The following is a 14495-nucleotide window of genomic DNA, read 5'->3' as shown; positions in this document are numbered from 1 at the left end:
TAAAATGTAAAGAAAATTCACAAAAAATAAAGATAAAAAAAAGTAAGCAAAAAACAGTTAAGTGGAGGGACTGCTAGAAAAGAGTTTTGGTTTTCTTATGTATTGTTAGATATGGTTATTGTTATTATTTTCAACTAGAGGCAGCATTGACAGCAATGTTTAAGTAAATTAAGAACTCAAATTATATAATTGAAAAAAAAAAACAATGATCAGTAGATCAGTACGTGGGAGTTGGGACTGTTAATCTAGTGTAAAATTCATGTCAAGATCATGCCAATCACGATATTGTAACTCGATACTTATGGTATATATACTACACTGAATTGGTTTCAATTATACAATAAAAGACGAATTACAAGGTTATAATGTTATATGTTAGCTATATGTGTATCCAATATATATAGTAGGTCATTACTATTGTCATTTGAATTTGGTGAGGGATCGATCGCCCAAAATATTTCTTTTTCAATTATATTTTCTTTTCGGGTTCCTAAAGATTATACATTTCCATGTACGTACATATTTTTTGTTTTTGTTTTTTGCATCATAATATGTTTTTAGTATTTTGTATAACCATCACATTTTTCTGGTAAAGAAAAGTTTGGAAGGGACATATAGGGTGCGTTTAGAATTGGTTCTAAAATTTTTTTATTTTTTGTATGAAAATGAAAACGAAAACGTTTTCATTTTCATTTTGGAATCATTTTTAAAAATGCGTTTGATAGTTTTATTCCGAGATTGTTTTCAATTTAAAAAAAACTGAAATTGTATTTGGTGGTTTAATTTTTAGAAACATGTAATAATATATTAAATAATAATATATTAAATAAACATTATTATATCTATAAATGGGTTTCGGAGGATTTCATTTTGGTGTGTTGTTTCTTGGGGGGGGGGGGGGGAGAAAAATGAAACAGATTTCATATGTTTTCAGAAAAAATGAGTTTTTGGAAAAAATCTAAAAACGTTTTTATTTTTGATTTTGGTATAGATTCTTCCCAAACACATTTTCATTTCCCGTTTTAATTTTTCTTTCTCGAAAAACATAAAAAACGTTTTCAAAAATGAAAACAAACGGGCCCATATCCTTCGTTAGTATATATTTTTTAGTAGTATGCTATGAGAGTCGTGTGATCTCAACATTGTAAATCGATTATTAAACTGATAGGCCCTATAAATTTTTACATTAAAACCTGCAAAAAGGACTATTAAACACTCAATCTTTGACCGCTGACTCACCACAATAGTCCGTTACCGTTAGGTTACAACCACTCGGTGCAACTTTTATCCCATTTGAATTCACATATCAACTCTAGCTCTAAAAAGCACATTTGAATTCACATATCAACTCTAGCTCTAAAAAGCATAAAAGAAATAAGAATTTTACCTCGTCGGACTTTGTCATAAACATCAGGCCTTTTCCCTTAGATGCATGACAGTGAAAGTTATAGCCATGCAAGGCGAGTTGAAAGCTGCGGACCCGACGCCCGTGACCTTACATCGATTTCATTTTCCGGCATAAACTTACCAGTACTAAGGTCTGCATTCTCAATCATGAAAGCCAATATATCCTTCATCTTAACCCCACCAGCCATGGGCCCCTTCATTCTCCTTCCTTATAGCCTCCGCCGCCTTCATCGCCTTCTAAAAAGCACTCCCCCGAAAATTCAAATTAGGCAAAATATGAAGAGCAAACATCATGTTTGTCCATCAACTTCGAAAGCTTTTCGATCCAAGCTCGATCTTCAAGTCCCCAAAAGAATTCCCCACCACAGTTAGAGCCAGTGTTTGAGCCAAACCATGAACTTCAACTTCTTGTTTCTCACTCCAATAAGTATCAAAATGTTGAGCCACAAAGGAATCCATTATTTCCACATAATGGACGAGAGCTTCGGCTCTGAGGAAGCCTGGGGCCTTGTTAATGTGAGCTTCGATCGGCTTAAGGATGGTATCTGTTGGAGAAAAAACACACTCCTACACCCACGCAACAAAAAAATAAACTGAAACAAAAATAACAGAAAAATAGAGAAAACAAAGATTTAAGTGGTTAGGCAAAATTTTCTACGTCTACTGAGGAGGGAGAAAAACTTCACTAACAATTTTAGAATCACACACTCAACTAACTTTTTCTCTTTCTCTCTCTATCCAAAACCCCTTACACTTTTGTCTATCTCTCTCCTCACTTTTCTCTTTTTCTCTCAAAAGAAGGCACTCTTTCTATACACTTTTCTCTTAACACACTTTTCTCTGAGCACACACAGCTTTACACAAAACACTTATTTATAGACTTATAATAACTCTAGCCCAAAAATAGAAAACAATAACTTACCAAAAAATACGAAATAGTAACTTTTCCAAAACCAATTTGAGACATTTACCCAACAATCTCTACCTTGAGTCAAATTCTCTCAACTCATTCATTTGGGTATCCAATCTCGAAACCCATCATCACACCGACAATGCAAATTTCAACAATAATAAATATGTATCAAGTTCAAACTCTCATCAAACTTGACACGAAAAATTGTCTTCTTCTTCTTCAAAGTATCTTCACGACTACAAGTCTTCACCATCTTGTCTTTATCATCTTCAATTGCAATCATCTTGTTGCACTCTTTTACTCCTGCAACTTCTTTCACAATAAAAGAAGATTCTTTGTGGCTTGTCTCCACCTTCATAGCTCCACCTACAACTATAATCCTAATCAGTTTATACAAGTTTTTCACTTTTTCACCCACCCTTCATGGCTACTAAATCATCTCTCTTGACTTACATAAAATCACCATTCACATAGTACTCACAACCCAAAGTGTCCAAAGCTCTCAAATAAATCAAACTTCTCCTTAGTGGAGGAACATGCCTAACATTTGTCAATGTCCTCACGACTTCATTAAACATCTTTACCTTAACATTACCTATCCAACAGCTTTAGCACTAGAATCATTAGCCATCAACGAAGTACCAGCATCACAAGACTTATAAGAATCAAACTACTCCATATATGGACACATATGAAACGAGCATCCAGAATCTAAGATCTAAGAGTCATAAATATTTTCATCAGCAATAACTGACTAAACATCATCTTTACTATCATACCCATCGCCACAAACATTTGCAGAATATGAAGTCTCTTGGGTTTCTTGCTTTCTCTTTTCTTCAAGGTGCAAATATCAGTTCTTCACAGTTTCTCCTAATATGCCCCTTCTTATAACAATAGTAGCATTCAATATCCTTCCTTGGGCAGGATTAGGAACGATCATTTCTTTTATCATAACATCTCCCTCGTGACTTGCTCCTACCCCTATTCGAATATGACTGTGCTACTAAAACTTGTTCAGTATGAGACGTAACATTAGGCTTTTTCATATTTGCAGTCTCTAACAGAGCAGTCGACACCTCATTCACAGTTAACGTCGTCTTTTCAATTAAAAGTGTAGGCACCAAAGTCTCATATGATTTGGGTAGGGAGGCCAACAAATTACCGTTTGATCTTTCTCATCAATTTTGACCTCTACACTTAACAATTGAGTTATACACTTATTAAAATTATTTATATGATCCCTAACATCAGTTTCCTCATCCACTTCAACTCATACAATTACTTCTCCAAATATAATCTATTCATTAGGGATTTCGACATATAAATTTTTTCTAATTTTTTACATAACTCAGAAGGAGATGTCTCATTCATAGCACTATATTTCAGTTCATGAGCCAAACTTAAACAAATAGTTCTTACCGCTTTTGCTTCCAATTCTCACAATCTTCATCTTTCATATTTTCTGGCTTTTTTCTTTGCAACGCTTTCAGTAATCCCTGTTGAATCAGAACATCTTTGTCTGTACTCTGCGAGATGCTAAAATTGCCCTTTCCATTAAACCGCTCAATCTGCTCAAATTTTATCCCAGACATCATCTTGACTTTTTTTTAAATCTTCACCACAGCTCTGATACCAGTTGTTGGGAAAAAACACACTCCTACAGCCACGCAGCAGAAAAATAAACTGCAACAAAAATAATTAAAAAATAGAAAAGTAAAGTTTAGGTGGTTTAGAAAAATTTCCTATGTCCGTAGAAGAGGGGAAAAAACTTCACTAACAGTTTGAGAAGGAGGCACTCATTCATAACACTTTATTTCAGTTCAGGAGACAAACTTAAACAAATAGTTCTTACCACTTTCGCTTCCAATTCTCACAATCTTCATCTTTCATATTTTTTGGCTTTTTTCCTGGCAACGCTTTCAGTAATCCCTATTGAATTAGAACATCTTTGTCCGTACTCTGCCAGATGCTGAAATTGTCCTTTCCATTAAACCGCTCAATCTGCTCAAACTTTATCCCAGATGTCATCTTGACCTTTTTTTAAATCTTCACCACAGCTTTGATACCAGTTGTTGGGAAAAAATACACCCCTACAGCCACACAGCAGAAAAATAAATTGAAACAAAAATAACTGAAAAATAGAGAAGATAAAGTTTAGGTGGTTCGGAAAAATTTTCTACGTCCATAGAAGATGGGGAAAAACTTCACTAACAGTTTCAGAATTACACACTCAATAAACTCTCTTTCTCTCTCTACCCAAAATCCCTTACACTATTTGCCTATCTCTCTCCTCACTTTTCTCTCTTTCTCTCAAAAGGAAGCACTCTTTCTCTATACTTTTCTCTTAGCACATTTTTCTCTTAGCACACTTTTCTCTGAACACACACAGCCTTATACAAAGCACTTATTTATAGACTCTTAATAGTCTCTAAGGCGGCTTTTTGGTAAGAGGACCAAAAGAGTCGTTGCGTGGAACAAGGGCCCCACGAGGTGAAGAGGCAGCCCTCATTGGCGGCGATGAACTTTTGGCCGGCAGCGCGACAGTCGGCTCGCTAGTACCTTGGTTTTGAAGATTTTTGGGAAGTGCTTTTTCATTCTTTCGCTCACGAACTTTTTGTGGTTTTTGTTTATGAAGGCGAAGGTTGCACCGACGACCGGCCATCCGAAACTGCCCGGTGGGAGGTTGCTTTGGTGTGGTTGAAGGCGTGGATGATGATAGAGTGAGAATTGGTAGGGTTAGAGACAAGACGACAAGGATAAGGTCCACAATGGAGATCAACGTACGTAACAGTAAGAAAATTATATGGAGTACTGAGGAGGTGTTTATTTAGCCATTCACTGGTCTGGCTTTATATATTAGAGTTAACTGTAGCGTTGATTGATGTGCGTATCTATATGCATGCCTGCAAGCATGTACCTATATGCATAGTTTTTTTTCTTCTTTCTATATGTTTGTAGTGACGAATAGAACAAAATAAAATCTATATTGGCTATATTAATTTTTACTAAGCATTGTTATATTCGATAGGTATAGTGGTGATGCTAAAACAGTTCATTCGTCACTTCAGTGTTTTCTAATAAGTCTTATAAAATATAAATGTCCACGAGAGATCTTCATTAACTATATGGATGGGGATTATTTTTCTCTTCGTTCCGAACACATAGGAAGAATAATCGTCTCAATTGGATTTAAAACAAATATGATGACATTTAAAGCTTTTGTATTTATAAAGATAAAAGAGGTAAAACAAAAATCAACCGAATATATAATACTGGGATCTTACAAAATCATGATATCCATCACAGATTTTTAATGGCTGTTCGGTCCTAATGCACAAAAAGAAAATTTGTCTCAAACGGAATTCAAATCCTTGAATCAAATAGGATCTTAATTTGAGCTAAAAACTTTAAATTAAGGTGATTTGAAGTGTGATCCGAACTTAATGTAGACACCAAATAAATTATTATTAAAAGGGTCAATTTCACAAATGGACCCTGGGTTTACCTCCAATTCCATTTTAGTCCCTAACTTTTCAAACGTCACACGGTTAGTCTATGATGTTTTATTTTGTTTTAGTTTCAGTCTTGTTAATTAAGCGTTAAAATTTGATAGAATCTGTGGAAATTAAGGGCCACAATTAGAAACAACTAAATTTTAAGACTATTTGTAGAAATTAACTTTTGTTTGTTTGTATTGTTCTAGTCTCTAAACTTTATATGTTTTCAATTTGGTCCTTAATTTTCACAAATTCCATCAAATATTAAACGCTAAGCTAACAAAAGGAGATGTTGTCTTCAATTCAGGAATTGATCGCCAACGCTAGCCATAATTTGTCATATTACGTTTCATAACCAACCAGATTATTTTTCTATTTTTATCAAAAAAATAATAGGTTATATCTCTGACTCCGTCGTTTGGTTGCCGGTCGTTGGACATAATTTGGCATATTATGTTTCATAACCTACTAGATTATTTTTCTATTATCACCAAAAAAAAAAATGAGAGGTTGTCTATAGATCTGTCATTCGATTGCCAATTGCTAGCCATAATCTGGCAGATTATGTTTCATAATCTGTCATATTATTTTTTTTATCAAAAAAATGATAGGCTGCCTCTGGCATCGGTCGTCGGTCGCTAGCCATAATCTAGTAAATTATGTTTCATAATCTGTGAGATTATTTTTCTATTTCAACCAAAAAAAGAGATGTTGTTTCTTGATGCAGTGCCAATCACCAGCACTTGCAAGAGGTTATAATCTGCCAGATTATGTTTCATAATCTGTCATATTATTTTCTATTTTTAACAAAAAAAAAATGATTGGCTGTCTTGGCTCTGACATTTGTCGCCAACCTCCGGTCATAATTTGCCATATTACTTTTTATAATCTACCAAAATTCCATATTACCCTTCTAGCCTTGTGTATGTTAGTTTATGGTCCTTTGTTTCCTCTTAATGCATAAGAAGAAAATTTGTCTCAAGTAGAATTCAAATAACACAATTCGAATCCTTGAATCAAACAAAATCTTAATTTGAACAAAAAAGTTTTAACTGAGGTGATTTGAACTACGATCTGAATGTAATTTGGATACTAATTATTTTAACTAAGAATAAAATCTGAATTTACGTTTGTAGAAAGTGTTGATAATAATCATTTTCAAAAGTTTTGGCTCAATATTTATAGAAGAATTACTTATGTAATATGGATCTAGATTTGTTTATTTTTGCGCTGTAAACGCATACGAAGAAGAATAATCTCAATCCGAGTTGAAATAAAAAAATTATGACATTTTAAAACCTGAGTTTCTTAAAGATGAAATGAAGAGAAAAAACAATAAAATTAAAATTAAAAAAAGAAAGAACCGGTGCAATTCTGACACGGTTGCCAAAAATATGTTTTGCTCTCAATTCAATCTCATGCGTCCATTTTGATCTCAACGGTTGAAAATAAGAGGACGTTTTGATTCGACTAAAAGAGAAGGTCGGACTGTAGACTCACTCGGTATGTATATGTATAGTTTAGTTCGTCCTTATTTTTTATCGGCATCTCTAATACATTGCCAAATTAAGGTGCTAATTATATTAAGGCTTGTTGAGTTTATAGGTTTGAATTAGAATTCAAATTTTTAAAATTTTTGTGGAAGATAATATTGTAACATAACTTTTTAAATTTAAATTCTTGTGAGAGAAAATATTGTATGAAAACTTTAAACTGGAGTTTAAACCCTTCTACTAAACAAGCTCTAAATTTTAACATTTGAATAGAAAAATCATCAAATACAGTTTTATTTTTTGCATTAAATTTTGGCATATACTATTCTTAATGCCAAATTTAGAATTGAGTATTTTTTTCATTTAATTATTATAATATTATCATTTTTAAATTGTTTTAAATTAAAATTTTATTTTACAAGTTTCAAGTCTTATTAATAGGTGAAGAGAAAAAAAAACATTTGAATATAGCACTATGTATAGATACAAAATAGAATAGCATTTATATGTTGTTCTTTTATTTTTTTAGTGCTAAAGGTAACATTGATATAGGTATTTGCTCATTAGAGATGGTTTTATAGTAGAGTACTGTATCATTAGAGATGGTGATTAATCTTGATATATCACGTGAAAAATGATGTACTTGATAATATAGATCGTCAGATCATGTAGGTAAGATGAAATTTTCTGAGGGATCATTCATTATTGCCTCTATACAAATTTGCTGCATATCTAACTTTCTTTATATGGAACAAGTTATACCGTGCAGAAAAAGTTGTCCCTAATTGGTGATTATGAATATTTATTGGTTTATTTTGTTTTTTAGTACTAAAATGTAATGTTGTACAGCAGCAAGAATTTGTGCCCAAATTTATTTAAAAACAAGAAAAGAATGATACAAAGAAGATTAATAAAACCGTATACCAACTTAGGATAAAAAACCAGAATAAAAAGAAAAAAAAATTATAATTCTGACTAATCAATGTTATAATCTGTTGGACTTTAAGGCGCACATAACCGTACATAGCTTAAAAGTTAATGCCTTAAATTTATTTGGAATAAAATTTACAAGATATGGAAAAGGAGAGTGTCCTATTGAAAATATTATTCAATATTTCTAATATCTTGACGGATTAAGTAATCAGTTAACTTACTCTCCTACAAATAATAAGAGCGATACTTTCCATATTATATATTTGCTCCTTTGTGATAGATGTGCCTATAAATAGTTAGATAGCAAAGTATATACAGAAGAGCGTGACAAAAATACGCCAACACTCTATCATTTCTCTCTCTCTCCTAATTTTCCATGGGTCCTTGAGTTGTGGATTTTTTGTGGTTGTTCGGGATCTGCCTTTGTACTAACTATCAAGGATGTAGTGATGATCATGATTGTGGAGGATCGTGACCTAAAGCATAAAGTTATGTTCGTGACTGTAGTATCGTGAGCCTAACACGTGGCATATCCTGTATAGGAATCGAATTGAAGATCCGACCCGAAACTACCGTAGACACTTCCACACATGTATCTAGTAGTATATTTTCCGTCATTGGTATGTGACAATCTCCATATTCCATGTAAGAATAAACATGGAGAGGTAAACGAAAATTCTCTACGGAAAATGATCAATTTTTGACTATTTTGTGTAATTTTTGTTTTGCGTTTTTTTTAGCATAGTAAAATTTTTATTTTGCAATTTGAGTGAATATCAATGTCTAATTTAGTTTTATGCGGCAAAATATAGGATTGTGTATGCTTGTATGTGCAATGATATAGATTATAGTTTTATTGACCTTGATAATTAGAGAATATTTTTTAAAGAAATGCAAAATTCTAATTTCTCCTCCATCAACATTGAGAATTAGGTTTCTCGTTGATACAAACTTTAAATTGCCTTTACTATTATCTTTGAAAAGTAGCAATGAAAATTAATGAGCCATTTGCCGATGCACTACGTTTCCATATAAGAACCAAGTGATATATAATGTACTAGAATTAGTTTTAATGCACGAATTTCACTGCATTGCATTACAAGACTAATAAATTGAAACCTAGGGGTGCGAATGGACGCTTGCTAAATTTACTCCTAAATTGAATGTAGTTGAGTAATTACAGTTGTGCATCATTATATATCAACTTAATATGGAATTTCATGGTCATATGTTGTTTTTCGACACTTCAAATTCTTAAAAATAAATTATATCTATAACTTGATAGTGCAATCCTAAATTTATAGCGATGTAACTTTTAAAATTAATAAAATTAATTAATTAATTAATTAGACTAATTAATATAATTAATTAATTAATTAAAGAGTCTAGTTGTCTACCTTTGTTCTTAAGTCCCTATGTTATTTCGGACATTATCTCTATGAATAAATAAAGACCAAGTTTTCGTTTAAAAAAATAAAATAGAAAAATACATTAAATGTGTTGTGTTTACACTTGTTTACATTTACATTTGCATTGGAGATGGTTTAAGTATATGTCAAATTTCACATTAAGAATAACACCTCACAAAATATTTTTGTTACCCAAAAGTCAAATTTTGACATTGGCATAAAATTTAGTATTAAATTGGAAATGGTCTAACCAACCAAGTTAATGTATTAAATGATGATTAATGAATACAACATGTTTATTGAAAAATAGATAAATATTAAACAATCGACAATTATGAATACAACATGTTTATTGAGAAATAAATAAATATTAAACAGGCGACAATCACAAAATTAACTATCAAGCTGTCAATTTGATATATGGCTTCCGTTTGCTTCAAAGCAAATATAGTCATGTACATAACAAAAGTTATAATTAAGTGATTAATTAACTCATGTGTTCTAGGTCTAGCGTATGCCAGTGCTATATATAAGTATCGCTAAGATAAGATGTAGAGATTAAAATACATTCAACATAGAGGGAGGGAGGGAGGGAGAGAGAGAGAGGGAGGGAGAGAGAGAGAGAGAGAGAGAGAGAGAGAGAGAGAGAGAGAGAGAGAGAGAGAGAGAGAGAGAGAGAGAGAGAGAGATGGAAAAGAATAAAAACTATGAAGTAGTAGAATCGTATTCAATGAATGGGGGAGAAGGGCCTTATAGCTATGTTCAAAACTCCAACTATCAGGTAGGTACATCTATTGCTCATTAGTACCTTATAGTTCCTTAATTCATTTATGTTTTTATTTTATGGAACACATAAATGTAGAAAGGAAAGGAAAAATTTACCAATATTTCAATGTCACTTCAAATTTTTATACATTTGATCTCGATGTAATAAATAATTTGACATGATAATTTTAAATTTACCTATTGGTTACCCTTAATGTAACCTTTTTAATTAGAAGGTTATGTTTGATAATTATAATCACATAAGCTTCTTGCATTTGTTTTGTGATAATAATAATGATATTGTTTCTTTCTTCCAAACAAACAAAAAATAAATAAATAAAATTAGAGGGGAGCTGTGGAAGCTTCGAAAGAAATGATCAAGGAAGCAATTATCAAGAACTTGGACATCAATAATATCAAACCACTTTCTTCTTCTCAAAACCAAATTTGCATAGCTGATTTAGGCTGTTCCACTGGACCAAACACTTTCCTTCCTGTCCATAACATATTGGAATCCATACAACTGAAAATACCAACAAGAAAATAACCACTCGGACACTCATGATGACCAAACTCCAAAACTAACATTCCAAGTCTTCTTCAACGACCATTTTTCCAACGATTTCAACACACTTGTGGAGTTCCAGGCTCATTCTATGGTTTCTTGTTCCCCAAGTCTTCTCTTCACTTCATTCACTCTTCATATTCGCTTCATTGGCTCTCCAAAGTGCCTAACGAAGTTAGGGACAGAAACTCCCCTGCGTGGAACAAAGGGAGGCTTCACTACACAAACGCAAGCAATCACGTTAAGGAGGCATATGCAAGTCAATATGCGAACGATACGACGTCGTTTCTTCGTGCCAGAGCTGAAGAGCTTGTCGCAGGAGGGCTTATGGCACTTCTTGTGCCCGCAGTACCTGATATTCTTCTGCCTTCTGATACAACCAATGGCACAGAGAAAGACCTTCTGGGATCTTGTTTTATGGACATGACTAAGATGGTAATTATTTAAACAGCTTTTTTTTTTTTTGCTTTTCTTCTTTTTCAATTTTGTAATACTTTGTATGAATAAAAAAGAAATGAAATAATTACCTTACTTCCTCTTTCTCTCACAAATACATATTATAATATGGCTAAAGAAAAATGAAACACATATTAATACTACTCTAGCTCTACATATATTTTTTACCGTTCAATTTTCATCAAATCTAATGATCATCATATTTCGTGTACCATTGTGAGTTTTATTGATTTCAATAAATTGATTTAATTTTTAAATATTAAAATATGCACTATTCCTTTAAAAGATGCACAATTAGTAGTTCCCTAATATAGAAATATTCTTCTATCCATACTATATATAACTGATGCACTTATATTCATATATATATATATATATATATATAAGATTTTTTCTACTTCAAGCTATCCTAATAGTCAGTAAATGGGTACGCTAAATGTATACTATAATATATCTATCTATTTAATGTTGGTCCAGTATATATCAATGTTATTGCTTGCAGGGATTGGTGAGAGAAGAAGAAGTGGACAATTTCAATCTGCCCATGTATTACACGTCACCTAGCGATTGAAGGGCATAATTGAAAGAAATGAGCATTTTAGCATTGAAAGAATGGAGAACGCTGAATGACCCAAAAAAGCATGTTCAAATGCCAAACCTCGAAATGCGTGTTTTGTACCTGAGAGCTGCTCTTGAAGGATTGCTTGAAAAGCACTTTGGTGTTGAAATCATGAATGAGTTGTTTCAACGATTCTCCAATAAAGTTGCGGAATCTTCCTTTTTCTTAGACCCTGAGAATCAAAAGTGTCTATTGTTCTATTTGTCCTCCTTAAGCGCAACTCAAATTATTAGTCTATTAAGGCTTCGTTCATTTTACCGATTTAAATTTTTAATTTTAGATTTTTACAGTAAAAAATTCTCAGAAAATGTCACATTTAACTTTTTTTGCTATAGTAAAAAGTTTTAAAAAAATGTCACATCTCAGCTCGAATTGAAAACTCGAATTTGTGAAGTGAACGAGGCCTAAGTGTTTGTCCCTGTTGGGATTTGTTTCCCAATTTGTGTATTGATTGTAATCGGATTTGATTAGCATTATTTTGGAAATGTTTTGCTGGGATGATTGCGTTTGGAAATCTCTTTGCAGCTGGCAAGTTTCCTTTGGCAGGTTTCAAAAAATCTAGAAACTTGTTTTAGTTTCTATTTTTCTAAGTCAACTATTGATTCAAAGATGGAAAATTGATTTGATTGATTCTTGATTGAGATTTCATAGCTGGATGATCTTCCTCTGCCTCCTAAGAACGTGTCCAGGTTCATATATCAGTTTTGGGAAGATTTCAGAATTAAAAGAATATTGATTCGTCTGGTTTTGAAAAAGTTGGCCGTAACAGCTATGTTGCAGTGTTGTTGCAACATGATCTGCAACATATGTGGTTCAGTGAATTAATTGAAGATGTGTCAAGCTATTCACAGCTTACTTATTTATTGAAAGTGTTCCTTAAGTCTTTGTACGCCTCTTAATGAGTTTTTACTGGGTTGTGAGACAGGGGTGAGCACTTGTATTGAGAGAGATGATTTGAGTGTTTTTCGGGAGAAAAACTTAGTTGGAGGGATTCCAATGTTAAAAAGTCAAGGGGATCTCGCTGTTCAAGTCCATTGGGAAATTGCAAGTTCATAGGCGTCTTCTTAGAGAGGGAGTCTCAGGTAGATTAAGTCCGATTGAATTGTAAAATAGTTCTTAGTGGATTGTTCGTCATCTGGGCGTGGCCCCGCGGAGTAGGGTGTTACTGAACCGCGTAACCATTTCTCTCGTGTTCTTTTATTTTATGTTTTTGCATTATTCATATTGTCTTATAAATTGTTAAAAAACTAAAACCGGTACTAACAATTGGTATCAGAGCGGGTCACTGACGTGTATTTCGGTGAGGTCCTGGTGTACTGGTTAATTTTGCAGGAATGGATGTCTTGAGAGAATGAGGATTTGTGAACAAACCACCACTTCTGGAAGGTGTCAATTACCCCTATTGGAAGGCTCGCATGAAAGCTTTCATTAAAGCTATTGATGAGATGGCATGGCGATCTATCTTAACCGGATGGACTCATCCAACAACTAAAGATGATGAAGGTAATACCGTCCCTAAGCCAGAAGAGAAATGGTCCAGCGATGAGGACAAGCTAGCAAACAGTAATTCAAAAGCATTGAATGCCATTTTCAATGCTGTGGATGTTAATCAATTTAAATTGATTTCCACGTGTGAAACCGCAAAAGAAGCTTGGGACATTCTTCAAACTGCGCATGAAGGTATGGATATCGTGAAGGCTTCAAAGCTTCAAATGCTCACAACTCGCTTTGAACGTTTACGAATGGAGGAGGATGAGTGCATTGCCGATTTCAACTCAAAGCTTTGTGATATTACCAACGAAGCCTTCGCTCTTGGAGAAAAATATTCTGACGCCAAATTGGTGAAAAAGACATTGAGATCACTTCCGACACATTTTGCTTACAAAGTGACAGCCATCGAAGAAGCAAAAATCGTGAAGAAGATGAGACTTGATGAACTCATAGGAAATCTTCAAACCTTTGAGATGAACTTTAAGGCTAAAAAGAAAAGTAAAGGCATTGCTCTTAATGCAGATTATGATGAGATGTCCACCAAAGATGAGACCGACGAAGATGAGGACTTGAGTGAGTCTCTTACTTTTCTCACCAAAAAATTCAATGAAATGCTGAGAAAGTTCAACAAGAAAGGGAGATTTGGAGAGAATTCAAAGAACAAAAATTCTCAAAAGAAGAATTTTAATTCTCAACAGTTTGAAGAGAAGAAAAGAAAAGAGGGAATACAATGCCGAGAATGTGAAGGATTTGGACATGTTCAAGCGGAGTGTGCAAACACTCTCAAGAAGAAAAATAAGGCTGCCACGGCATCATGGAGTGATGATTCAGATGAAAATCAAGAGGATGCAGATGATCACACCAACAATTATGTGGCCTTCACTGTAAGAAATGAATTCTCGGATAAAAATTTATTTTTCACTAATAATGTTGTTACAGAGTCT

The 14495-nt window shown here is 33.3% G+C and overlaps 1 protein-coding gene across 1 annotated transcript; it reads left to right on the top strand.

The window, feature by feature from the left end:
* The first annotated feature begins 10385 nt into the window (after positions 1-10385).
* Positions 10386-12012, top strand: LOC21408549 (probable S-adenosylmethionine-dependent methyltransferase At5g38780). Its single transcript, XM_010098447.2, has 3 exons — positions 10386-10436; positions 11097-11420; positions 11944-12012. The coding sequence occupies exons 1-3, from the start codon at positions 10386-10388 to the stop codon at positions 12010-12012; spliced, it is 444 nt and encodes a 147-aa protein (XP_010096749.2).
* Positions 12013-14495: the final 2483 nt, after the last annotated feature.

The sequence above is a fragment of the Morus notabilis genome, unplaced genomic scaffold (genome assembly GCF_000414095.1).
Source record: "Morus notabilis unplaced genomic scaffold, ASM41409v2 Scaffold451, whole genome shotgun sequence".
Taxonomy (NCBI): domain Eukaryota; kingdom Viridiplantae; phylum Streptophyta; class Magnoliopsida; order Rosales; family Moraceae; genus Morus; species Morus notabilis.
The sequence above is the reverse complement of the archived record's forward strand: the minus strand, read 5'-3'. Positions and strand labels throughout refer to the sequence as shown.